Source organism: Pseudoliparis swirei, chromosome 19 (assembly GCF_029220125.1).
Source record: "Pseudoliparis swirei isolate HS2019 ecotype Mariana Trench chromosome 19, NWPU_hadal_v1, whole genome shotgun sequence".
NCBI lineage: Eukaryota > Metazoa > Chordata > Actinopteri > Perciformes > Liparidae > Pseudoliparis > Pseudoliparis swirei.
In genome coordinates this window covers 7380284-7407102 of record NC_079406.1, presented here as the reverse complement: position 1 = coordinate 7407102, position 26819 = coordinate 7380284, and the positions used below count along the sequence as shown (strand labels likewise).

At 43.6% G+C, this 26819-nt stretch overlaps 1 protein-coding gene across 4 annotated transcripts in view; it reads right to left on the bottom strand.

The window, feature by feature from the left end:
- Positions 1-26819, bottom strand: part of si:zfos-2326c3.2 (misshapen-like kinase 1) — a 60508-nt gene that overhangs the window by 29678 nt on the left and 4011 nt on the right. For 2 of the 4 annotated variants that reach the window (XM_056438692.1, XM_056438694.1), the window contains exons 3-15: positions 18815-18871; positions 15981-16106; positions 15715-15825; positions 14125-14215; positions 13815-13945; positions 13558-13612; positions 13370-13448; positions 12471-12643; positions 7943-8015; positions 7716-7842; positions 5771-5887; positions 5284-5418; positions 1476-1535 (exon numbers count right to left, since the gene is read on the bottom strand). In XM_056438692.1, coding sequence (XP_056294667.1) covers positions 1476-1535; positions 5284-5418; positions 5771-5887; positions 7716-7842; positions 7943-8015; positions 12471-12643; positions 13370-13448; positions 13558-13612; positions 13815-13945; positions 14125-14215; positions 15715-15825; positions 15981-16106; positions 18815-18871 — 1335 coding nt within the window. The remainder of the gene's footprint in view (positions 1-1475; positions 1536-5283; positions 5419-5770; positions 5888-7715; positions 7843-7942; positions 8016-12470; positions 12644-13369; positions 13449-13557; positions 13613-13814; positions 13946-14124; positions 14216-15714; positions 15826-15980; positions 16107-18814; positions 18872-26819) is intronic. The other 2 variants (XM_056438693.1, XM_056438696.1) reach the window with 1 other exon arrangement.

Below are 26819 nucleotides of genomic sequence, written 5' to 3'. Positions count from 1 at the left end.
TGGTCTTTCTTCCCAGGGGTCTCCTCCCAGTTGGACATGCCTGGAAAACCTCAAATGGGAGGCCTCTAATGGAGCTGCAGCTGTATATATAGAGTGAAATATGCCATTTCTAGTTCTATTAAAAAAAATTCCTGCCTGCTTATTTGTAAATAGAACTACAAATGAAAAAAACTATTTAAATAAAAATGTTGAACTATTTTTCTGTTTGTCGTAAACTATGTTCATTTTATTTATTTATAGGCCTACATTTTCCATTTCGGACATGTAAGACATCTTAGCTAACTATGTACATGACAAAGTACATGCAATAGCTCAATGTCAAGAAATACAAAAATGGAGAGCCTCCATGGCTCCAATAGAGGGCTTAATGACAAATGATGAGAAATGAGGGGAAAATGTTTTTTTTCTCTCTGCCGAGACCGATTCACGAGAACAAACTATGAGAAAATAAGACGGGTGAGCTCTCAACTTACCACCCATCACAACATCAGGAACCACAAGGGACTTTGTGGGGGTACGAGTAGACATGTCTTGGTGAATTTGTACGTCTGAGATTAGATAAGACACCCTCTGGAATCAAGAGAGACGAAAGGTGTTCCACGCTGTGAACGAGGTATGGGAGGGAGGCGAGGTGGGGGAGAGGATGGAGACGGCATGCCGGGACCAGCAGGGTCGGGTCCTGGCGGGCTCTGAAGCCAGCGCTCGTCTCTAGGACCCGAGCCTCACTGTCCCGTCCAACGCCACACGGACAAAGTCATTCGGTACAAACTCCAACCCGTCTCTGCCTCCGTGAATGACAACGTCTGAAATAAGGAACTCCTCTGGGGAATGTCAACGCGCCGCCCTTCTCTAGAACTTCAAAACACTCCAGAGACAAGTTATCTGGCTCTCTTGTTGTCTTCTAATCAGATCTTCTTTGCCTCTCTCATCTTACTCGGGGGTTAGTGACAAATAGCAATGAAGTTCTCGTCTCTCTGGCTCTCTCTCTTGCTCTCTCTAGCTGTCTCTCTGTCTCTCTCTCTCTCGAACACAAAACAATTCATTTCAGTCTTTGAAACAAAGCATGACAAAATGACCCTCTCATTCTTCTTCCATTTCATATAATTAAAGTGAGAGGCATCGCTGCTTTAGATAAATTCTGTTTTGTTTTTACAATAATCGATGAGTCGATTGATCAAGTCTTAGAGCCCACCTAGGGAACGGTAAGGGTCTCACTTTGTCTGGCCAACGACGAGGATGAGACAAATCACAAAACGAAAGAGCATCCGTCCACCTGAGAGGTTAGCAGCGTGCATACACACACACACACACACACAAACACATTGCGGGCTCCCACGCAGTGTGTATTCCGGCCTGAAACAACGTGCATCCAAAGGCTTTCAAAAGAAAAATTTCCCCGGCCCTCAATCATATAACAAAATAATGGAGGAATTACTGACGAGTGGGTGTAAAACGTAGAGTTAAAGGTTTGTTACCTGCTCTGCGGCGGAGTCCAGAGGCCTCACTGACACATCAGGTTTGCCTGCCTGGTCCTGCTGAAGACACATACACACACGCACACACACACACACACACTTTAATTAGGGTGCACTGAAGTCTTGAGCAGAATTCTGAGAGGTGGGAAGTAAAATATTCAGAGTGTGCAAGATGCCTCGGAGCTTTTAGCCGACGCCCTTGACTCTAAATATTTCCATCATGACCTCTTTTTTGAATTTTCTTCTGGAAAAAAACCTGTGTCTAATTAGTCCCAACTGTCCCAACTTCGTCTGTGAACAATGTACGATGCACTCTGTTTGTAGCGCCGCCTTCAGCCTGTGTGTGTGTGTGTGTGTGTGTGTGTGTTAAGATCTGAAAGGGTCCCGCATGGAACTTAATGACGAATTCTGTGCAGTTGACAACAAACCTACGTGTCATCTGAGTCATCATTATTGCGTTCCTCGACAAAGAGCTGAAGATTTTTTTTTTTTGCTCGATCAAAAAAGTTTCAGATTTAAATGGGCATATCTGTAAAAGTGAGCTTCTCCATGAGGAATCGCACAAAAGCACCAGTCTCAGTCATGTTTATTTTAACAGAGAAACAATTGATTACAGCTCAGCCAGCTGCTCTGGGGAAGTTCTTTGAGCTAAAAGAATGATCCAAGTATTTAGCTCACCAGCTCATGAGTTGACAAGACACCAATAATACAGCTGCAGTGGTCAAAAATGTCATCACATTACAAAATTACAAGTCATTTAACCACCCAAAAAAATCTAACAGCTTCAAAAAACTTTTCCATTGTCGTTGAGCCAAAAAAAGAATCGACATAACACTTTAAAGCAAATCCTCTATGTTCCTCATAGAGAGGACAGTAAATACAGGATGTGGGTCAGGGTTAAAATCTCAACCTCGACCAAGACGGCCCAAGAGAAAGACTCGGGGGGCCAAAGTCAGCATGAGCGTTTTTAACAAAAATCCATCCATTTGTTGAAATCTTTCAGTCGGGGTCAAAGCGGTGGGAACTAAAGACCGACCTACTTCTGCCTTCATCGCTGAGTAGCTTGGCTGAAACTGACATGGACCTGAGTTCTTTAAATAACTTTTATTCTCATCATGAAGAAGAAACGAGCTACGATCAGTCGAAGTTGGGTAGTTTTGAGTCAAAAGTACCCATCTTCATGTCTTCAAAAACATGACTATAAAAATTATTATTTTTCCCCAACCATAGCAAGATCCGCAGATGAATGATCGTTCGAGGTCCTCACTTGCCCTGAGATGGACTGGCGACCTTACCAGGGTGAACCCTGCCTTCGCCCAATGTCAGCACCACTGTTAACATTCTTATGTGGCATATGGCAACTCTTGTGCCTTTTTTAGCCACATGACCAACTTTCTACTTTCTACACTTGTTCAGGGTCACAGAAGGCGGGAGGATCTCCCAGCATGCATTGGGTCGACCAATAGACCGTATATATAAGAAGTGGACATTGGTTTGCGGACGTTGTTCGAAACCTTGAGTTCAGTATGTTTGCCGTCGCCATCTTGAGTCGTGATGTAGAGACACCACCAGTGTTGCCAGGTCCGCGGTTTTCCCGCGGAATTGGGCTACTTTTGAAGTGTTGTCGCGGGTTGAATTTTTTGTCCGCTGGTTCGGGTAGACCTATTTTGCATGCAAATTACATGAATATCTTGAAATAAAAATCCATATTTTAAATGAAATAATTTATTTATACCCAAATCCAACCAAACTGACTCCAGATCAGCATGTACACACATGGACATGGACTTTAAAAGCAGTGGATATGGTTTGCCACGGGCATATTTTGAGTTCTGATATTGGGCTGGTTTTTGGGCTGGTTTTGTCACACAGACCTGGCAACCCTGGACACCACCTTTGGCTCTGGTAGAGACCTTTCAATCTCCTTGTAGCCCCGCCCTAAAGCATACGCTGCTTTATGGTGTGACACTAAATGGACCGTCATGAACTAAAAGAACATCACGCTGTATTGAAAAAGACTTGAAACTAGAGATTGAGACCATGAACTCATGTTTACAATGTTTACTGAGGGAATAAATCTAGAGAGAAGTAGAGTCATTTCCCCATAAAACCAGACTTCTTTTTGAACCACCCACTTTTTTCAAACGATAAAGCGGTCGGGGTTACAGCTGGTCAGCCCCAAAATCAATCGGCGGCGTGAAGCGACTGAAACCGCCGCACCGAGACGAGCTCTCCATCCGTCAAAATGCAATCCCGTCGCCTCGCGCTCTCGCTGAGCCCGTCACGTAATTAAATGCGGATGCATTCAAACGTAATGAAGCGTCGGATGGATCCATTAGACGCGCCTGAACTTAACGAGAGGCAATCTGTGCAATCAGAATCCAGTACAGATCACTCCGTGCCGCGCGCACACACACACACACACACACACACACACACCAGCACACCAGATAGACATGTAATGTAAGTGGACAGGTATTAATAGAGTTGAAAGACAGCATCTTCTACATGAAGAAATCACAGTTCCTAACCTGCTCCTCGGTGTTAATGTACACCTATTGAAGCTCGCTGGCGTGTGGGATGAATTCATTACCTCTGTGTTAAAATTAATGAGCAGAAAAAAAGGAGCGTGATATAGTGGAGAGAGCTCTCTGTCTTTCTGTGAAATGACTGGAATTGGCAGAGACACTTAACCCTTAATCAACCACACACACACACATGCGCCGCCACTAACACACTTTTCCACAGCAAAGGTGATTATTTTTTTAATCGACATAAGATTTCTCTGATGAATCTATCTTTTCGCAACTCCATCCTCTTTGAAACACAAAACTGCAGAAAAACAAAAGATCTCTCGTCCAATCTCCGACTGATTGGCAAAACCTTTCGAAACGAGCAGGGCAGTGGTCACTTCTTTTCTACAACCGGACCCCATCTCTCATTTAATTCCTCAAGTTTAGATTCAGGATCAAAGAGGCCCGTTTGATGTGAAATGCACACGTTAAATAATGAGATGAAGGCCATTTTTCCCGTTATGATGGGATTCAAGTGGATGGAAATGGGTCCAAAAAGGTCACATCCCATCTCAAGAAGTTTGGTCTTTCACAGTTGATTAAAAAAAAGTGATAAAAACATTCGAGAATTTTTTTAATCCAATTTACTGCAGCATCAGCTCTACCATTCAGACACATCCCGTGTCACACACTCACCTGCCACATTCCGTCTGATGGGTAGCTTGTTTTTGTTTTTTGTAAAGACGGGCGTGATGTAACGACGGTCGTACATCCACGACACATCCCAAAGCATCTGGATTTGAGACATTTGTATCACAAGGTGTGACTGGCAGCGACAGGTGTGGCACAAAGGTCACATGATACATTTTCTTTCCCAGGCTGCCCCGTCTCCTTGACATTCTGTCTGAATTCTCATGGCGGATTTTATGAGGTGTTGAAGAAATGCAGGTTAAGTGTGTCGATTAACCAGGAAGACATTGCATGAAGAAGTGACCTAAAAACCTTGAAGCTGCACTAATAAATCATTCTGTTTGAACAAGGGGTGAAATGACTGCTTTGCTTTTACAACGGGCAACTTCAAGCTCGGTTTGTTCTCCCTCTCGGGAATCTGATCGGGGTCATCATTCACGCCTCATGTCTGCCCAATTTGAAGAAATTCACTCAAGGCGATCCTGAAATTCCTGCGTTTGTAATAATGGACGAGACGGTCGGACATCCCGAAAAACAGGATGTGTCCCGTGTAACACCAACATGGTAACACCAACGCCTCTACCGGACCCGAAGCATGTCTTTACCTGTCTCCTGTCGCTCCTCCTGTTCCGCTCATCCAATAAGATTCTGTTGTCGTGGAGATCGGACTCCTCCCCCAGCAAGATCTCTTGAAGCTCCGCCCACTGAAAGGCGCAGTCCGCCAGCTGCCGCCTCTGCTGCTGTAAATGTCAAATAGTGCCGGGAGTCACACACATGATTATTATTTCTAAGTGTGAATGCTGTTTGTTCCGTCTGTTGATTATATATGAGCTTTCTATTCATAGGCATCCAGCTGACATTCTCAACAAGAACAACCTGCAGTAAAACAACATGACACACAGTTACAACAGTTGTTGGAGGGTCACGTGATCTGTGAGCGCGCTTAGTGGGCGGAGCAAGTGAGATGGAACGAGACACTTCAGGGCTTCTTGTGTGGGAGTATTTCTTCCTCGGAAATGTTGTATTTCCTGCTCACTGATCTACTAGCGCCGAGCGAACCCAGGAGGAAAGTGTGGAAGGAGCAGCACTCACATCCTCTAACTTCTGCCGCTGCTCGTGCTGCTGTTGGATCCTCTTCTGTCTGTCGGCCAGTAGCTGCTGCTTGTAGAGCTCCTGCTCCGCCAGCTGCTGCCTGTGCTGCTGCAACGCCTAGGCAGGAAGTGGTGGAAAGAGAGAAACAATGCAGTTTTTTGTTCTTTTTAAAGGTGAAATAGGGTACCATAACTTGGCTCTGACCCGAGGTCAACTGGCCTGCTGTTCCAACTGTGATGTGAGCCAATGAAACTTTAACAGGACGGAAGGTCTAAAGGCTGAGAGCTCAGAATGAACACTCTGGCGGTCACTTTTCGCATTCGAGTTAAGGAACCTGAACCTGCAACTACGACTACTCTATCACCACAACTAATAATATTATTATACATAACCGTTATAATATTGTACGGGATGTCTTTAATTTACATGTGATGACCAAAACCCAAAGATAAATGGAAACTTCTCACAATTGAGGAACTGGAGCCAGTAAAAATACATGAAATAACAACAGACACTGTGCACAAGCGTGACTAGATTCCACGTGATATATTGTGTAGAAATTGACAGCGTTCTCAAACTGTGGGGCGCGCCCCTCTAGTGGGGCGCAGTGGTACTACAGGTGGGGCGCAGGAGGAAACGCAGAAAGACCTTTATTGAGAACTTCACATATTGCACAAGTTCAAAGTACATGGACATACAATTAAGTAATTAATAAATACATGGCGAAATGCCTGTACCTTCCTGTACATGTTTACGTTACACCGGCCAAGATTATTGGCGACTCGCTAATTCTTGGCGTTTTGCCAAAAGCCGATCTCTGTGGGATCGGCTTTTCGGCTGTTGCCCTTCAAAACAAAAGCTCAACATTGAGCATGAATTGAGAGTGGCCGTCTCAAGCCCGCAACCCCGTTTAAAAAAGATTGGTAGTGGAAAGCTGGCTCTTTGTAGCCGCTAATACTAATAAAACTTGCCACACAAATATCGGCACAAATTTAGTTTTGCACAGCTTGCACGTTGTTGTTTTCAGAATGCATGCAGTGTAAAACTCTTTATTGGCAATTATTACCTTCACATTGAAAATGCGGAGGGTAATGTTTTGATCGCCGTGTATTTATTTATTTATTTGTATGCGTGTTATTCGCAGAACTCAAAAAGTATTGAACCGAATCGCATGAAATTTGGTGGGATGATTGGTTATTATCCGGGGACCATTTGATTAGATTTTGGGATCAATCGGGTCAAAGGTCAAGGTCAAAGGTCATGAACAGGTCACATCTTCTTGAATGGCATGAAATTGGGTGGGATGATTGGTTATTATCCGGGGACCATTTGATTAGATTTTGGGATCAATCGGGTCAAAGGTCAAGGTCAAGGTCATGGAAAGGTCAAAATCTTTTTTTTACCAGAGCACGATACATTTGTGTCCAATTGGCATGCAACTAATGCCAAAATGTTCATAATTCAATGCCCAATCTTGTGATATGCGAAGGTATGCGCTCTACCGAGTGCCCATTCTAGTTCAAACTGTTTTGTTTAGTTTTTCACTGTTTGCACTTATTGTTGTTATCTTGCAAATTGCAACCATAATAAGCGATTGCTTTGCAACCGTGCTTTTTTGCACATATAAAACTTTATTTGCATTGTTGCACATTTGGTTTACTTGAAAGTGGAGCAATTTTCTTCATTCTATTATTTGAAAAGGCACAGATGGAGGAGTCACAAAAAGTTTAGGAACCACAACCATGTTTGTAACTTTTCTTTCGTTGAACATTGAAAGTCATTTGTATGTTAATCATAAAACACTATGACTATTCAATAACTTACTAACTGCGCAAAGTTGCAGGACCGTCTCTCACTCTACACACTAACATCCAACTTTCACACTGACACATTTGGCCTCTGCTCCGATGTGACTGCATGTGTCGCGTGCGTCCTCGACGCCTACCTTCTGTCTTGTTTGACCGCCGCCGCCTCCCCCATGGCCGCCGTCTCTCCCCCCGTCGCAATCCTCCGTCTGTAAGCGAAGAAACTCCCGCCTCAGCGTCCACTCCCCAGGAACGTTCACGATGGAGCTGCAAGAGAAGGGAGGCGTGTTGAGGCATGATGCGGCATAATGGCGCCGACCGTTATGAGGATCGCTGTCGATGCCTTGCGTGTGAGACGGCTCGTTACCTGGGCTCCCCTTCCTCCTCGGTCACTTCGTCATCCTCTTCTTCACTACCGCTGTACTCGTACTCTGGACCCTCTGAGAGATACGGGGAAAACATTCAGTTTATTTAAATGCAATTCAGTTTATTTTGCCGAGCCCAAAATCTCAAATTACAAATTTGCCTCAGAGGGCTTTACAATATGTCCACACACGACATCCTCTCTCCCGGGACCTCACATCGGATCAGTAAAAACTTCCAAAAAAATCGGAAAAAAACTTTCACATGGGAAAAATGGGAAAACACCTTCAGGAGAGCAACAGAGGAGAATCCCTCCTCCCGGATTCCACCACCGTTAACCGTCGGCAGCAATTTGCGGGTGAACTTGGGCAACGGGAAAGTGATGGGCAGAGTTTTTACGCCACGGCTTCAAACCGGCATTGCTGACTCATCACAATGCTGTGTTCTCCCTCTCTCTCTCTCTCTCTCTCTGTTACATGTGCCTCCTATTACACCACACCACTGATTACCTTCGCATTGAAAATGCGGAAGGTTATGTTTTGATCGCCGTGTATTTTTATTTATTTATTTGTATGCGTGTTACTCGCATAACACAAAAAGTATTAAACCGAATCGCATGAAATTTGGTGGGATGATTGTTTATTATCCGAGGACCATTTGAATATATTGTGGGATCGATCGGGTCAAAGGTCAAGGTCACGACAAGGTCAAAATCTTCTTTTTACCATAGCACGGTCAATTTGTATCCAATTAGCATGCAACTAATGCCAAAATGTTCATAATTCAATGCCCGATCTTGTGATATGCGAAGGTATGCTCTCTACCGAGTGCCCGTTCTAGTTTTAAATGTTACACCTCGTAGTTTGGATTTGGAAAGTGTTGCAGGGGAGTCTTTCTACACCAGAATACCTGCACAGCTCCATGTGGAGCCAGCATTAACACGCTGAAAGTTGTGGAAGTACAGCGCGAGTAGATCAGTGAGCAGTTTTTACAAATGTGGCTGCACCGGACAGAGGAAACATCTGCCGCTGCCGTGATGTCACCTTTTGAGAGTTTTGGATCGATTACGTTTTTGCTTTTTGTCTAAAAGCTGCGGGAGGGTAAAGAGACGTGAGGGTTAACGCCTGCTTTCATTGACTGAGAAGGGGGGGTTCGTCCTTCAAAACACAGACAATCTTTGGCCAAACTGTACTCCTGGGTATGCTGAAAATGACACGTCGCTTTTTGCCTCTTGTTTGATCAGATTTGTTCTTTTTTTCTACAGCCGTGACTTTTCCCCACACGAGCTTAAGACGACCGGCATTTCATTCCTCTGGAGGCAGAGAGGTGACACACACACACACACACGCACGCACACACACACGGTCTACCGGTCATTAGTGTGTTTTTATAAGCCAACAGAAGATTAGAACCAGGTGGCCGCTCTGTTTCCTCCTTCCTTCCCCTCTCAGCTTCTCTCTCTCTCTCTGGTCTCTCTCTCTCTCTCGCTCCATTGTTATCACTTTCTCTTTCTGTCTCTTGTCTTTCAGTCGGCCAAATGAAGATGAATAAACCTCAAATGACAACACGAGGACGTCTCACACTGCTCGAAATATCAACAACAACAGAGAACAGAAGAGGAGCGGAGCGGTAACATATCCACACGGTTTGACTGCCATCACATATTCAGCACGAGATGATCCGGGCAGAATTCATTGTTCCACTCCATATTGCGAACGTGTCTCTTGTTTCTTTGTCTCAGCGTCCCTCCTCCTGTCTCTCTCACTTTCCCGACTGGATGGAAAGCGTACATGGGCCCGACCCCACGCTCTCCCTCGTTTCGCCCACTCGCTCAGTTTTAGTCTGGCTGTCTCGCTGTCGCCCTCCCTCCGCATGCGACTCAGCTCAAATATCTGGCATAACTGGCATCCGGTGGTTGTGTATGAACTGCATTTTGAGTATTCATAGGCATGCGGCCGACTGGAAATCTGATTTTTGGTTGCACTGCATTGAAGGAACAGTGGACAGTGGTGACCAAGCTTTTGAGGCAGTAGCACCAAAGCCGTGAAACACTCGGCTTGCAGCCCGAAGGTTCGCTGATTCCACAGCATCACTTAAACTCCATCTCAAAACATACCTGTTCACACTGGCATTGGGTGGATTTGAATATTCTATGGCCTGTTTTTTATCTTCTCTGTTTGTTTATTTATTTTATTGCACCATCTTTTACTGTGTATTGTACTTTTCTCTTCAAGCTTTTGAAATGTTTTGGCCCCTATTATTGCCAAATAGTTTTAACCCTCCTGTTACCTTTCGGGTCAATTTGACCCCATTCAATGTTTAATGTCGGTGTTCTTTGGGGTCACTTTGACCCCAGGCTGTTTTTCACTGTCAAACATATAAGAAATATCAACTTTTTTATTTATTTAAAGGGCTATTTAGGTAGTCAACAAACAAACATAAAGTACCTCACACTTAAACTTGGGAAACAATATTAATTCTAATAATTTTCTGGAGGTTTTAATTGCTGGGGTCAAATTGACCCCGAGGGTAAAATATGTGAGTAAATGTAAAGGTAACAGGAGGGTTAAATGACTACTATACTGCACTTTGTGACACTTTATATTTGATAAGTGTAATATAAATAAACTGTACCTACTTACTTTACTTACAGTGTGGTTTTACTTATTTACTAAATGAACAGAGTATAATTCGTACAAAAAATAAGTTGTGTTGCTCGCGGGTAACACCGGCGCCTTAACGAACCCCTTCCTATAACTTAGCGGTACGGCCGAGTATCTGACAGCCCGAGAGATGCAGCTGTTGGGCCGCTTCACTTAGAGTGTGGATAGCTCTGCTCCCCCTGAGAGAATCAGGGAGACCGAGACGTAATGCAGAATCTCTAAGAATGTATTTAAATTCCTTGACTGCCGCTGTCAGTGAAATCTGCTCTCGAATATCGAAATAATTCCAACAATGCAGGACAGAGATGAGGACCTCGACCTCGTTTAATCAGGACAGGAGTTGTGCATGTTCTCCTCCTCTGCATTTCATTGGCTACTGGGACTTTCGGCTTACATCCACGTCTGCCCAACAGGCCATCACGTCATTTTGCCCCATTAAGACATTCATGTCAAAGTGTAATCATTCGCACATGAATCCTTGAGTTACAGCTATGCTTTATGGATGTCACAGTGACATTTGGAAACCCAAATCGAATCCATCCCTCCTTGAGTCCAGGTGGACGTCATCATCATCATCATCATCATTATTATCATTATCATCACCAGTGTAAGTCATCCAATACAAGCAGCGGCCGATTAATTCAGCTGGAAGCACGAGAAGTGATGTATTACTGACTCACTGGAATCAACTCGGAGTGAGTCAAGTTTTGCCGACGGGTGATGTTTGACAAAAAGATCCCAGAGAAAATAAAACATCTGCCCACAGTTGAGTTTTTGCTCCGACGGAAACGGCAAACTGCATTTAAAGGGGACAGCGCACCCCTAAAAATGTATCTAGACCATATTGTTCTATTTATCAATGTAGAGTTTCCGAGGGTTGGAGGTAACCCCCCGCCCCCCTCGGCCCCCTGCAATGGATCCAGGCCATGTAAGGGGCGTGGTCGGTCTTGCCGTCGTTAAAAATAAAATAAATCCATTTGCTTTTAGAAATCTTCAGAGATTCAGTGAGCGGAGATCTCCAAATGTCTGTGAGAATTTCAGACAGACTGTTAATTTATGGTATTACCAGAAAATATCCTACATCGTGATCCAGATATGAGATGAACTAAATCCTAAATCGAGGGCAGAAGATTCCCTCCATACCGCTTAGTAAGATGGCACAGCTTAAACTAGAATGGGCACTCGGTAGAGCGCATACCTTCGCATATCAAAAGATTGGGCATTGAATTATGAACATGTTGGCATTAGTTGCATGCCAATTGGATACAAATTGACCGTGCTATGGTAAAAAGAAGATTTTGACCTTTTCATGACCTTGACCTTTGACCCGATTGATCCCAAAATCTAATCAAATGGTGCCCGGATAATAACCAATCATCCCACCAAATTTCATGCGATTCGGTTTTAATACTTTTTGTGTTATGCGAGTAACACGCATACAAATAAATAAATAAATAAATACACAGCGATCAAAACATAACCTTCCGCATTTTCAATGCGAAGGTAACAAAATAAAACATAAAAAAAACCTCAACAGTAACTTCTCTTTTCGGGAATCCACGACCCGAATACTCAAGACCAGGGGGGCTCAATACGTCGATCGCGACCTACCAGTCGATCGCCGCGTAGTATTGGTAGATCGCATGACATTTTAAAAAATTGGCCCGACCCCCCTGAAACCTCCACCCGCCACCCTGTAATTTTCTTTATAGCGCAAAATTACAGCAGAAGTAGGGGTCTCGCATCGGGATGGAGCAAAAAAAAAAAGTTTGAGCACCCCTGCTCAAGATTATCTACAGACCTCGTTGTGAGCAGGTTCATGCCGCTACTCTTTTTCCTCCTTCTCTGGAACATCTTTTCCTCCCTCACCTTTCTCTCGCTTCTTCCTGGTTCTGTCGAGGTGATCCTTGAGCATGATGCGCACTTGTCTCTCGTTGGCCAGGTCCCTGATGAAGGCGTGTCTCAGCAGGGCGTCCGTGGTGGGTCGATGCAGATGGTTCTTGACCAGGCAGCTATCGGCAAAGGACAGGAAGCGCTTGGACCTGCGGGGCGACAGAGAGGCGGTCAAGGAAGGAAAGCAAAGGGTAGAAGATGTTGGAAAGTTGTAAAAAAAAACACGATGTTGAATGTACTATAGGTTATATGTGTGAACGTTAGCCCCAAGAACACTATAGAGACAATAGAGTCTATGGATAGATTTGACTCGACAGATGGGAAGATGCTTCGTCAAAGAGGGTAGACATTTCTATTCCATCACTGAGGTTGAGGCATTTATGTTTTATTATGATAGATGATTTTTTTAAACAAATCTACTTAGTTTTTAAGTTAAACCCACTTTCCATGACATCATCTCGTTCTTAACCCTCCTGTTACCTTCACATTTACGAACATATTTTACCCTTAAATACACGGCGATCAAAACATAACCTTCCGCATTTTCAATGCGAAGGTAATGAAAGACAGCATGAGTTCAACTACCGGTTCAAGCTGCAGGGGCTTGTCCATAATGCATGGAGGGAGACGGAGGACAAAGAATGGAGAGGGGTGAATAATAACTTCCATTTGAGATGAGGCAACAACATTGTGTCCGTTCTAATGAGAGAACCGATGTTATGGTGCGTCTCGTCGCCTGCTGAACATGTCCGGACACGTTTCAGCCCACAGCAAAGAGCACTTCTCAGAGGAGACAACCTAAACAGTGGTCCTCTTCTTCCCGCTGTGTGTGTGTGTGTACAGATGTGGTTTGTTTTTTCTTGCCGAGGGCTTACCATTTCTTTGATTTGAGTTTGGGCGGAGGGTTTCGTGGAATCAAAAACAGCGCTCTCATTGGATGCATGTCACACAGAGCTACGGATGGAGATAAGAATCAGAGAGAGACAAGAGGACCAGCGGTCAACGGGAGGGCATGAATGAATATACACGTGACTGTTTGAAAGACATTTCTCTTTTTACTTACGAGGGGCTCCTTCGGCCATCTCTAAAGCAGTGATGCCTAAAGACCAGAGGTCACTCTGAGGACGAGAGAGACAGGACCAAAAGGTTGAGTGCACGGTTGAAGCTTAGCTCCAGTTCTGGTCACGTCCTCTTTGTATTCAAACAAGTGAGAAACGGGTTTTGGGAATTACAGATGCCAAACATCTGGTATTTTACACTGATGATGAAAAGTGCTAATGGTTGGCTGGAAAACGCCGGCACGTCCGCGTGGTTCCGTACCCTGTAGTCATATGTGGCATCGGGGTTCTCGTCGCAGGCGATGACCTCCGGAGCCATCCAGTAGGGCGTGCCGATGAAGGTGTTCCTCCGGCCGACCGTCTTATCCAGCTGCGCCGACACTCCAAAATCGACTGAAATGTAAAACAAATGAGAGACGGTTGAACGCCACGGACCCCACTCTTTGCGTCTTTTACGAGGTGCTTTTTTGCGTTTCTTGTGATTTTGGTGCGTATGCATGCGTGTGTCTCCCCCCGGCGGCGTGCGGGCGGGCCGGAGATGCCAAAGTACCGCACGCGTCGATGTTTCATACCCAGTTTGACTTCGGCGTTCTCCGTGAGCAAAACATTTTGCCCCTTAATGTCTCTGTGGATCACATGATGGGCGTGAAGATGGGAAAGACCCTGGGAGACAGATAAACACACACACACACACACACACACACAGACAGACACAGACTCACAGTCAGATGATGACTATCACTATAAATATATATATTTTTAATTAATGAAAAGAGTCGAAGCATTATGTGTGAACACTGAACAAAGAGTAGAATCGACTTTGCGGTTGTTGGCCTGTCTTTCCCTTCTCGAGCCTCTAAACCCTCAAACCAGACATCAGAGCGTTGCTCTGCTAATGTCCCCATGTACTCTCTGTGGCCTAGCATTTCACTAAAAACTAGAACGGGCACTCGGTAGAGCGCATACCTTCGCATATCACAAGATTGGGCATTGAATTATGAACATCTTGGCATTAGTTGCATGCCAATTGGATAAAAATTGACCGCGCTATGGTTAAAAGAAGATTTTGACCTTTTCATGACCTTGACCTTGACCTTGACCTTTGATCCGATCGATCCCAAAATCTAATCAAATGGTCCCCGGATAATAACCAATCAGCCCACCAAATTTCATGCGATTCGGTTTAATACTTTTTGAGTTATGCGAGTAACACACATACAAATAAATAAATAAATACACGGCGATCAATGCGAAGGTAATAAGAGAGAAAACGGCAAAAAGTAACCTCCATAGTGTCTTTTGACCAATCGCTGGCACGGACTGAACGAGTGCACCTCAGTTTGTGTCTGTATGTGTGTGTGTGTGTCTCGCTTCTTCAAAGGAGGTTAAACAAACAGAGGAAGTGAGTCTTATTTCAGACAGTGACTTCACCAGCATATGTTTGTGTATGTGTGTTGTGTGTGTGTGTGTGTGTGTGTGTTGTGTGTGTGTGCCCACTGCGTTGTTCAAACAATGAAGAGACAACACGGCTGACAGCAGCAGGGAAAACACAGGCGACAATCCAAGTGTGCTCCGCCTCTCAAAGTCTTGACCTCATAAAAAAAAAAGAAACCCTCTCACTTTCCTCCCGACGTCGATCGGATATGTCGGAACCGAGCTGATGCGGAGTCGCTGAAGGGTTCGCGTACGACTCGGGTCGTCCCCGGAGCCGCGGAACGCACACAACGCACGGCATTCTTTCTCAGGACCTTGTGATCTCTCTTAACGATAAGCGTAACATCGCAACAGACGTTTCGCTCAAACTGGCCTTTCAAGTATCGGAATGAAAAAGTCACAGTGGGAGAACATGAGAGGGACGCTGATCTCTGAACATGGTTTGTGCTTTTTTCCCTCTTTGATGTTTCCGCAGAGAGTCCCGACACCCGACAGCGGCATCGTGTTTCTCAATCGAGCGGCGTCGGGTTCCCGCCCCGGCTTTTAGTTTGCATCCACGCGCAAATTACTACCTCGGTTTTTAACCAGCACTAAAAAAAGGCCCTGCGCCATAACACCAGCTCAGAACAAAGCTCCCTTGTCGGCTCTGCGAGTGTCCAGTTGCATGGTGTGTATGTGTGCCGTGGTGAGTGTGGTTTGGGTGTGTTTTTTTTTTAACGCCCGCTTACCCTGAGCACCTCTCGGCAGATGTATGCTATCCAGTCCTCCTTCAGACAGTTCCCCTTGGTCTTCTTCACCAAGTCTGTGACGGAGCCGGCTCCGCAGTACTCCATCACCAACTATGGAGGGACACGTCGAGATGTCAAAACAGCCAAAACATCTGGGTCTAATATGAGAATGATAAAACCAGAAGGGTAGCAACGGTTCAACAGAGAGAAGGAAAGAAAGAAAGAAAAGAGTCATTTAAAAAAGCATTACCAGATAGTTTACAAACCCAGAGTTGGTGGTCCTGCCCAGCAGGACCTTTCTTAATAAAAGCTCCATAATAAGTAGCGATGTTCCTATGGTGGGAATAGCTCTTCAGCATGTTGATCTCCAGCTTGATCTCCTCTTCTTCTTCCTACAACGGAGACAGCAGGAATAATACTAATAATAATAATAATAATTTCATTTGGAGGCGCCTTTCAAGTCACCCAAGGTCACCTTACAATAAAATAATACAGAATAATTCAGAACTATGGTACACGTATACATTATTCTCTGAAATTCAATTCAATTCAATTCAATTCAGTTTATTTGAATCGCCCAATTTCACAAATTACAAATTTGTCTCGGAGTGCTTTACAATCTGGACACATAGACATCCCTGACCTTTGACCTCACATCGGATCAGGAAAAACTCCAAAGAAACACAGAGGAGGAGATCCCTCTCCAGGAGGAGAAGAACAATATGGAATGGATGTACAGAGGACAGAATTAAAATTAAAACATACATAAAAAATATGAACAGTGTTATGAAGTTCATAGTGTGTATATCCACATATTCATCCGAAATGCCCAGAGTACATACAAAATGAACTGTGAGGAATCAAAAAGACAACATGTGACCCCACAGACTGGAGGTGAAACTGACAAAAGGGTCATAAACCAACCAACATTGCAGAGGAGGGAATTTATTTATCTGTAATCTCATAACTCATATTCATTGACTACTTTGGCCTTTTTATATTTACTATAACTATAAAAAAGAAAGTCTACTTTCTTTTTTCTATACTTTTATATTTTTTTTTTTGGCCTCCCGCCAGATCATCTATTTTCTTCGTCACACGAAACAACATATAGATGATTTTCATCATATCCTCCTCTTCTCAATCACATTAAACTATACATCACAAATAGGACATGTCTAATGTCTTGCTAACCCCGCCAGTACACCGAGGTTCATCCACACAGGCTGAAAGGTTTGTCAAATGATGCAACACAAACACGTACGCCTCCAGACAGAGAGCGTCTCCAATCAGGCTGCCGTGTGACCTCGACGTGGTCTTCTCAGTCGGCTATTTGACCCCAATTCAACCACTGCCCTTTCTGCACAAAACCACTGGGGATGGTCAGTGTCATCATGAGACGCAAGGACCGAATAAGAGAGGCGAAGGAGATGGAAGGAGACGGTTTATTTTTTTCTCGCCATTAATACCCGGAAATGACATGTGACTTCTGCAATTCGCTGAACCGGTGGAGGAGCTGAGGGAAGGTGGAGGAGCTGCATGGGGGTGTTTATCAAAAAAGAGGAAATGGCGGAGAGCGTCTCCCAGTCACCGACCTCCTTTAAATCTCCACAGGACAGGAGGGGAGAAAAAATGACAAAAGCAGAGTTTGAACTTTCACCTCCGTCTGAAACACAAAGCCTCCGGTTTGTTTGTCTCTCTCTCTCTCTATGTGTGTCTGTGTGTGTGTGTGTGTGTTTGTGTGAGAGATACGGGAGATAATGGCCGAGCATTTCCTGCTACAGAGTTTGTCTGCAACACAGAGGGTCCAGAATCCCATCAACAGGAAAGAAAACCAGCGTTCCCAGTTTTGCAGGACTTGTCGTGAGGTGTTCAGGTGGAAAGGAGCATTACGCCTGACCAGTTTGTTCCACTTGTTTCCTGACATAATGAACAGAAACTGCATAAAAACTACTTAAACCAGTGTTTACTCCTCCCCACCCCCCACCCCTCTCAGTTATAATCAGTAAACTATTTGGTCTATAATATGGAGGAACGGGTGCAAAAAGACAAGTAGTTGTGACGTCAGCCATTGGTTTGTGGACAGCTGTTTTGAAGCTTCGAGTTTGGCATCATGGCTTTCGCCATCTTGGATTTATTCAACCAGAAAGTGGGAGTGACCATGATTGGAAAGCGGAGGAGTGACCTGTCAATCACAGTAAGCCCGCCCCAAAGCATACCCTGCTTTATGGTCTATTTGACTCTGAATGGACCAAAAATGTACTGAATGAACATCATGCTGTATGGAAGGAGACTTCAAACTAGAGATTGAGACCATGAACTCATGTTTACTATGTTTACTGAGGGAATAAATCAAGAGAGAAGTGAAGTCATTTTGTCATAGACTTCTTTACAATCTGACTTTTTTTTTGCAACTGGAGGAAACGCCCCCTGCTGGTCAGTAGAGACTCTGCTGCCTGATGACGTCTACAAATGACTTGCTTTGTCAGACTACAGTCAAAACCCCAAATATTTCCCATTCAACAAATCCTAATATTTGAGAAGCAGGGCAACTATTTTTGTGCTTAAACGACAATAAAAGCCACTCTGTACGACTAAATTCAACATGTAACTCTCCCTTCAGATCCACAGAAGATATAAGATCTTTTGAGGTCCCAAGGATGTTAAAAAAGATGGGAAATATCTGTGGAAATGTCTTCCTGCACAGCAGCTTGCTTTAATATTAAGTTGAGTTTCATAAAAGAGTGTTATAATAATAACAATTAAAAAAAAGGCAATTTACTTTGACAGCATGATTATCTGACGGTTCTGGCGATGTTGAGATTACAACCACTGGATGAGCTACAATTAATACTCACAATGTGTAATCCCATGTCTACCACTACCACTGGATGAGCTACAATTAATACTCACAATGTGTAATCCCATGTCTACCACTACCACTGGATGAGCTACAATTAATACTCACAATGTGTAATCCCATGTCTACCACTACCACTGGATGAGCTACAATTAATATTCACAATGTTTAATCCCATGTCTACCACTACCACTGGATGGGCTACAATTAATACTCACAATGTGTAATCCCATGTCTTACCTCTGTGACTTCCATGACTTTGATAGCTGCCAGTTGGCCCGTCTTGACATGGCGACCCTGGTGAGACACAGACGCAGGGAGAGTTAACGAGTGTACACAGATGTCTTCAAGCGTGGATTAGTGTTGTGTCTGACTCCACTTAGTTATTGATCAAATCAGGACTACAGTAGTGATGAAAAATAGAAGTGAACCCTCACACACCGGGAGGTTCTTCACACATTCATTAAATTATAGGTACAACTTTGCAGGGTTTGAAGTATTCTTGCTGGGAATAAAGACCGATCACAATTTAACCCGTGTGTTGCCTTCGGGTCAATTTGACCCGATTCAATGTTTCACCCTCCTGTCGCCTTCGGGTCAATTTGACCCGATTCAATGTTTAACCCTCCTGTTACCTTTATATTTACTAACATATTTTACCCTTGAGGTCAATATGACCCCAGCTATTAAAATCTCCAGAAAATTATTAGAATTAATATTGTGTTCCAAGTTTAAGTGTGAGGTACTTTATGTTTGTTTGTTGACTCCCGAAAGAACACCGACATTAAACATTGAATCGGGTCAAAATGACCCGAAGGCAACACAAGGGTTAAAATACAAAAATGCAACAAACGTGGTGCTGGCCCAGACTTTAACACATTTGGTGTGACTTTAATCAGCCCGACAGCTGTAACTACACACACACACACACACACACAGCGACACACAGACACACACACACAGATATTGCAACACCTCCTCTGGGTCAACACTTGGATTGTGACATCACTTTCGGCGCTTGACACGGTCTACGTCTGCATAATTTAATCGTTCTCATGAGAGGAGGCGCCGCCGCAGAGAAGGCGAGTTGAGAGAGGGCGGCCAGCGCCGTAAAGTGCAGTCAGGTGAAAAGGGGAAAATTGAAAACCATGTCATGAGTCAGAAAGCCGACAAGATACTGGAGCAGCGACTCCTGAAGCCTTTACGCTGTGATGTGTGACAGGGATCGGAGCGTGAGTGTGAGATAGACTGGAGGGCATGACCAATCCCACTGTACTCAATCAGTCAGCTAATATTACAGCGACAGAGAAGCTGCCAGACGTGAAAACAAACACAACTTTTTTATTATTTGCCTATTTGTGAATATTCCCTTTCCAAAGAAATTCTACTCACATGATTGCTTTGTGCATTATATCGCTAGGAGCATGGCAGATATCAAACAAACCTGTGTGTCGAACACAACCCAGCTAACAGGGATTATGTTGATGTGCAGGGTTCCTCATACATATTCTGGCAAATGGATTTCAAGGACTTTTCCATGACTTTAAACCAAATTTCCATGACCAAAATGTTTTTGAAATCTCGGTGTGTACATGAAAAAGTGAGAAAATGTTGTATTTAAACTAACAATGAGAACAACCTGAAATGACACAAATGAATAAGAGACAATAGATTGAGAGAATAAAAATGTATGTCTTTTCAGCTCCGGTGTGTTCACTTGCAGCACGAACGAATTTGCGAGTATGAGGGCGTATACCGGCTTATATTTTGAGCGTCATACTTTTAAGAGCATATTCATTATTTAAAATTCAGCGTAAATGCACATATGAATAAAACAAATTTCCATGAGTTTTCCAAAGCTTTGGGGTATTTTTTCTTCTTCAAGACTTTTCCAGGCCTGGGAATATAAACGTTTTTAAATTCCATGACTTTTCCAGGTTTGCAATGACCGTACGAACCCTGGATGTGTCTTGTAGCGCTGTTCGATGGGGTCTACGTTCCCAGGAGGTCTGTTTCAGTCAATGATTGACTGGGAAGAGCTGAACTACATGTCGTGAGTGTGACTCTGCTGCGCTGCATACTGTTTCAGCACTTTATAAACTCCTGTAACAGCAGTTGGAGCAGAGTAGTCGGAAAGCTAATGCTAACGAAGTGGAGCTAACTAATCTATATTGGTGTCAGATGAAGGTACCTGTCGCTGCTCATTCCCCTCTCACGTTCTTTCTTCCAGAGGGGGCTAAGCAAACGCTGAAGTGTATCCGTAAATACCAGGCAGCAAACCTGGTGTCTGAAACGTGCGTTCTCTCTACTGACCACCAGGGGGCGACTCCTCTGGTTGTATACGTCTGTCTGTCTTTATTCCCTCAGTTAACATTGTACACAGGAGTTTATGGTATAAATCGCTAGTGTCAAGCCTTCTTCAATACAGCATGATGTTCATTTCGTAAACCATGGTCCATACATAGATGTGGTGAATTCTGTTCATTGGTTGCAAAAAGTCAAGATGGCGACGGCCAAAAAAGCCCAATTTAAGGCTTGAGTGTCGCAGTACACGAATAACGACGATCACATCCACCTCGATGGCGAATATGCTATCCTTGGGAACACCATGAAATGTTATGACATGTAAGTTTCTAGCCGATAATCCAAAATTCTCAAATATGCTACCCTCACATATCGGGGGGGTGTGAGATGCTCACCAGCAGCTCTTCTCTCTGGACTTGATTTCTGTCGCCGAGCGGAGGCCGCTGTCTCCATAATTGCAAAGAATTGTGACACGCGAGCGGCCCACCGGGCCCGACAGTGATGAGTAAGGAGGCGGCCTTCCTGCCCTGTCAGACTGCGTTGCCACCGCCGGGCACAAGTGTGGGCTGCTTATTAACGACAAGCAGCGCTGACGTGTTCAAAGAGCGAGCTGCTCGCCACCGGAAATAATTGGACAAAGCGTGCTCACTTTTTGACATCGAGGACCCATGAATCTCACACACACACAGACACACACACACACACACACAGGCTCTTGCACGCACACGTGATGATGGCGTACAGTCCTGGAAATCGAACGCATATGCAAATAAATCCTGATACAAATGTCTTCTCTGTTTCTATCTGTTGCTTGTTCTCTGACACACACACACACACACACACACACACACAGTGGCGTCATTTGCGAGCACTACATTGTGTCAGTGAAAAGGTTACTATAATATACCATCTGTGTGATATTTGCATATGTAAGAGAGACATTTGGATTCCACCGTGGAGAGCAAGGAGACCAACTGAGAGAAACACCGTTATCGGACCCATCGGCCGAGTCTCCAACTTCCTGTCTCACCACCTCTGACTTGTGTAACATTCCCTCTTGTCTCCCTTCCTCCCTCAGCTCCCTCTCTCTCTATCTGTCCCCCCCCCTGTATTTACATATGTGTACTTTGTGCTCGGACGGACTGCATCAGCTCTCACCCCATTGTAGGAACGGTGCTATTTAAAGGCTTCATATCTGTGTGTGTGTGTGTGTGTGTGTGTGTGTGTGTGTGTGTGTGTGTGTGTGTTCTCTCAAGAAACAACCCCCAGTCCATTCGCATGGACCCTTCACTGGCTGGCACCAAGGGGTCAAAGGAGATGGACTGGTTTGACATTATACTGAGTGTAATGTTGCTAAAAGCTCAATGAGATATATGTATATATATATATATATATATATATATATATATGTATATATACGTATATATATATATATACGTATATATATTAGTGCTGTGAAGAATAACGCGTTAACTCAGTTAATTAAATTACAGGTTTAACTAGTTATATTTTTTTAACGCATTTAACGCATGCGCAGAATGAGCTTCCAATCCGTCTGTTGTTGGTCGTCGGGACGAAAAAAAAGTCACTTGCAAAATGAGCTTCCAATGCACCACTTCAATCTGAACTCTGTCCGCTCTCATGCAGACGGTCTGTTCATCGGTAATGATCCTTCTGCAGGTTCACCTACGGAATCCTTGTTACGACTTTTACTTCCTGTAGATCAGGGTCTCAACACGTCGATCGCGACCTGCCAGTCGATCGCGCGTAGTGTTGGTAGATCGCATGACATTAAAAGATTGGCCCGCCCCTGACATGTTCTCTAGAACAAGAATTTGTACTTTTATTAAACTAAAAGTCTGTTGTTGATCGTATCCACAGCAGCATGTCATTTCTGTCTCTTCGCGTTGCGTTAACACTTATCGATCTCCGTCTCGCGCCACAGAGCTCCGTGCGCGCATCGGGACCGAGCAAAAAAGTCACTTGTCAATCTGTCCACCTTTAGATTGTATCATGGTGGAGTTAATGGTTGACAAACAAGAGAAAAATGTTCTGTTTAACCCTCCTGTTACCTTTAATTTACTAACATATTTTACCCTCGGGGTCAATTTGACCCCAGCAATTAAAACCTCCAGAAAATTATTAGAATTAATATAGCTTCCCAAGTTTAAGTGTGAGGTACTTTATGTTTGTTTGTTGACTACCTAAATAGCCCTTTAAATAAAGAAAAAAGTTGATATTTCTGATATGTTTGACACAGTGAAAAACAGCCTGGGGTCAAATTGACCCCAAAGAACACCGACATTAAACATTGAATGGGGTCAAATTGACCCGAAAGGTAACAGGAGGGTTAAACATTCTGTTTAGGATGAAGATGTATTAATGTTCCATATGGAAGAAAACTGCTAAATAACTGCTGAGTTGCAGCACCATTGTATAGAAGAATGTATAAATGTATATATCCGTCTTTTGTCATAAATCTCTATGTTCTCACAAAATATACCGAGAATATCGGTAATATGTGATTAATCATGATTAATCCACAAAAACCTGTGATTAACCCGATTAAATTTTTTAATCGTTTCACAGCCCTAATATATATATATGTACATACATATATGTATATATATATATAATATATATATATATATATATATGTATATATATATACATATATATGTATATGTATATATATATATATATATATATATGTATATATATATGTACATACATATATGTATATATATATATATAATATATACATAATATATATACATACATATATATATACATATATACATACATATACAGTATATAAAGCTTGAATTGAAGGTTTTATAGATTCATGATGCAATCATTATTTTCAGATGGTTAACAGGAGTATAGCTGGATGGATACATGAGCCAAACCAATATAACGGCTGATGTAAACAGTATATGAACTGCAAGCTCCGTTAAAAGGCAAAGTTGCATCATGGGAATTGTAGGAGTGAGCAATTTTAGAGCTTCGGCCACAAGCCCAACTTTATGCCGGTGTAAAATAATAGAACCTTTGCACTTTGAATCTTAGTTTTAGCATTTAGAAAGTAGAGTAAGAAGGCCCACCTGTAACCAGTAGACCCCCGAACCATATTCTCCCTGCTCTGGGTCACACAGAACCACACGCAGACGGGCGGTCGTCACAAAGCATATCCCCAAACCTCATGGGGGGCTACTTTCCTCTTCTCTCTCTAAATTTCATCCTTCTCCCTGCCTCTTCCTTCCTCCTCTCCTCTCTGTCTCTCTGCCTTTCGCCTCTGCCTTCCTTCCTTTTGCCCCGCCCCCCCTTCCCCTCTTTTGTCTCTCTCCCTCTTGCTTTTTTTCCTCAACTTTTCAACTGGACCCTATGTTGGAGGATGTTTCCTGTCTCCTTTTTCTTTTTCTTTTTTTCCCTCAGCTCAAACCCACGCAAAGTGAGTTCTCCGTTTCTAAACGTGAAGAATAACTGGAATATTTTGATCACAAAGAGACCCGTCTTGTGTATCTTAGGTTGGCAAAGTGTTTATATTTGTGTGCTTTGGTCAGCAGATCAGTCAGCATAAGAACGATGACATGTGGGTCACAGAAATGGGAAGTGACGCTCTTGAAGCCAGGAGGATTTGAGGAAGTGTAAGTGATTCACTTGTATTGTATTGCAGCCAGCTGTTTTTTTAGTTTTTTTTTTACGGCTGTGCAGTGTGCAGTCGGGTTTAGTGAGGCGACGCTCGGGACCGAACTGGGACGGCTATACGACTCAAACTGGACTCCAAAACCACAGGGCGGTTCTCAACTTGTGTTTCTGATTAAGACTCTTCTTCTACATATGTATATAATTTAACAGCGCAGGTCAGACCTGACCTAAGAACATACTTTGGCTCCACCCAGAGCAGCACAGAGTTGCATCAGCAGTGATCGCAGCGCTTTGCTTTTGAGGAGTTTGACGGTCTAACACACACACACGCGCACACACACAGACGCAAACTGGGAAACGCCCTGTCGCTCTGTTTCTGTGTGAGTGTGTGTGTGTGTATGAGTGTGTGTGTGTATGTGTGTGTGAGTGATGACTAGATGCTGAGTGAGAGCAGCATGCACAGGGCTCGCGTCCCCGTGGTGATGCAGTTCTAAGAATGTCCAATAAAGCAATATTTATTTGACACGTTTAATAGCGGAAATGACAGTTGAAAAGGCACTTTTCACTTTTTAGGTTGCCACACGGGAGCATCTGAATGGGCCTTCTTTTAAAATACGGGCATGCTAACCTATCAGTAATTCATGGCAACAAAACCAACTAAAATAAACAAACAAATAAAAACCTTCTTGTTCAGCTTGAAACTCGCTCGAAAAAAAAGCCAGAACTCTCAGATTGTCCAAAACTACTCCATGTATCCTCCGTCCATGTGCCTACGACTGCTTTGTGTTCCTCATCCGTTGGACACGGATGATTTGGTTAATAATAATAATAATACATTACATTTCTATAGCGCTTTTCAGAATACTCAAAGACGCTTTACAACACATAGTTAAACTAGAACGGGCACTCGGTAGAGCGCATACCTTCGCATATCACAAGATTGGGCATTGAATTATGAACATTTTGGCATTAGTTGCATGCCAATTGGATACAAATTGACCGTGCTATGGTAAAAAGAAGATGTTGACCTTTTCATGACCTTGACCTTTGACCCGATTGATCCCAAAATCTAATCAAATGGTCCCCGGATAATAACCAATCATCCCACCAAATTTCATGCGATTCGGTTTAATACTTTTTGTGTTATGCGAATAACACGCATACAAATAAATAAATACACGGCGATCAAAACATAACCTTCTGCATTTTCAATGCGAAGGTAAATATCCTAAAAACTATGCAATAAAAATAACTAAAATTACAATAAAAACAAACGATAAAAGCAAATAAGTTTGAGCTGCAAAGCCTCCCCGCGGCCATGGCGTTGCTTCCCAGCCTGCAGAAACACTATATTGGGTGGAGTTTTGCGGCATTGAATGTCATGTCCCGGTCAAAGCCGGGTTTCGTAACCGATGTAAACTGTAGAACAGAAATAACCAGAACGCAGCTCTTGGAACAGCCTCACATTATTTGGGCGGTGCCTTCTTTTTTGCGTTCTCGGGGGGGCCTCCGTGACACGTCTGTTGGAAACCGACAACAGGGAGGGGGCCGCATGTCATCTTCATCCGTGCTACAAGGATGCCTCAATTTGCACGGTGGCTTCCATTATTGCTCTAATTTATATAATGATCTCAGGTCCGACGATGCATGCGGTGGAAAAGAAAAGAAAAATACAAGTGCACTGAAGATTTTTTTGAGTTCCTCACTTTTTTCGGCTTAGGGGGAAATTTCACTGAAAAGAAAATACATTTAAAGAAAGGCCTGATTGCTTTTCTCCAGCCCTCCGTCGTACTCTGTTTGGTTGACGTGATATCTATGGAACCAGCAACTAGAGGATCAGAACACCAGTCATGGTTAACATTTTGCAATCACTACAATCAACTCCCGATGCTACACACAGGGAAGCTTAAAGGCTTCGTTTTAGAGCAGGACTAACTGGCAACGTAACACAGAGTGGAACTACAAACCATTTCACCAAACAGGAGTGGCTCAGTGTGGTTTTCTACGGCAGGAAACAGTTCAACATCTCCCTCCTCTACCTCTTCATCCTTGTGGTTTTTTAAATGCTTCTGTGTTTTCTCGACGCTGTTTGTCGCAGAATTCCACGAAACGCCAGAGACGTACATATACAGACACGAAAACTGTAAAGAAACTAGAACGGGCACTTGGTAGAGCGCATATCTTCGCATATCACAAGATTGGGCATTGAATTATGAACATTTTCACATTAGTTGCATGCCAATTGGATAGAAATTGACCGCGCTATGGTAAAAAGAAGATTTTGACCTTTTCA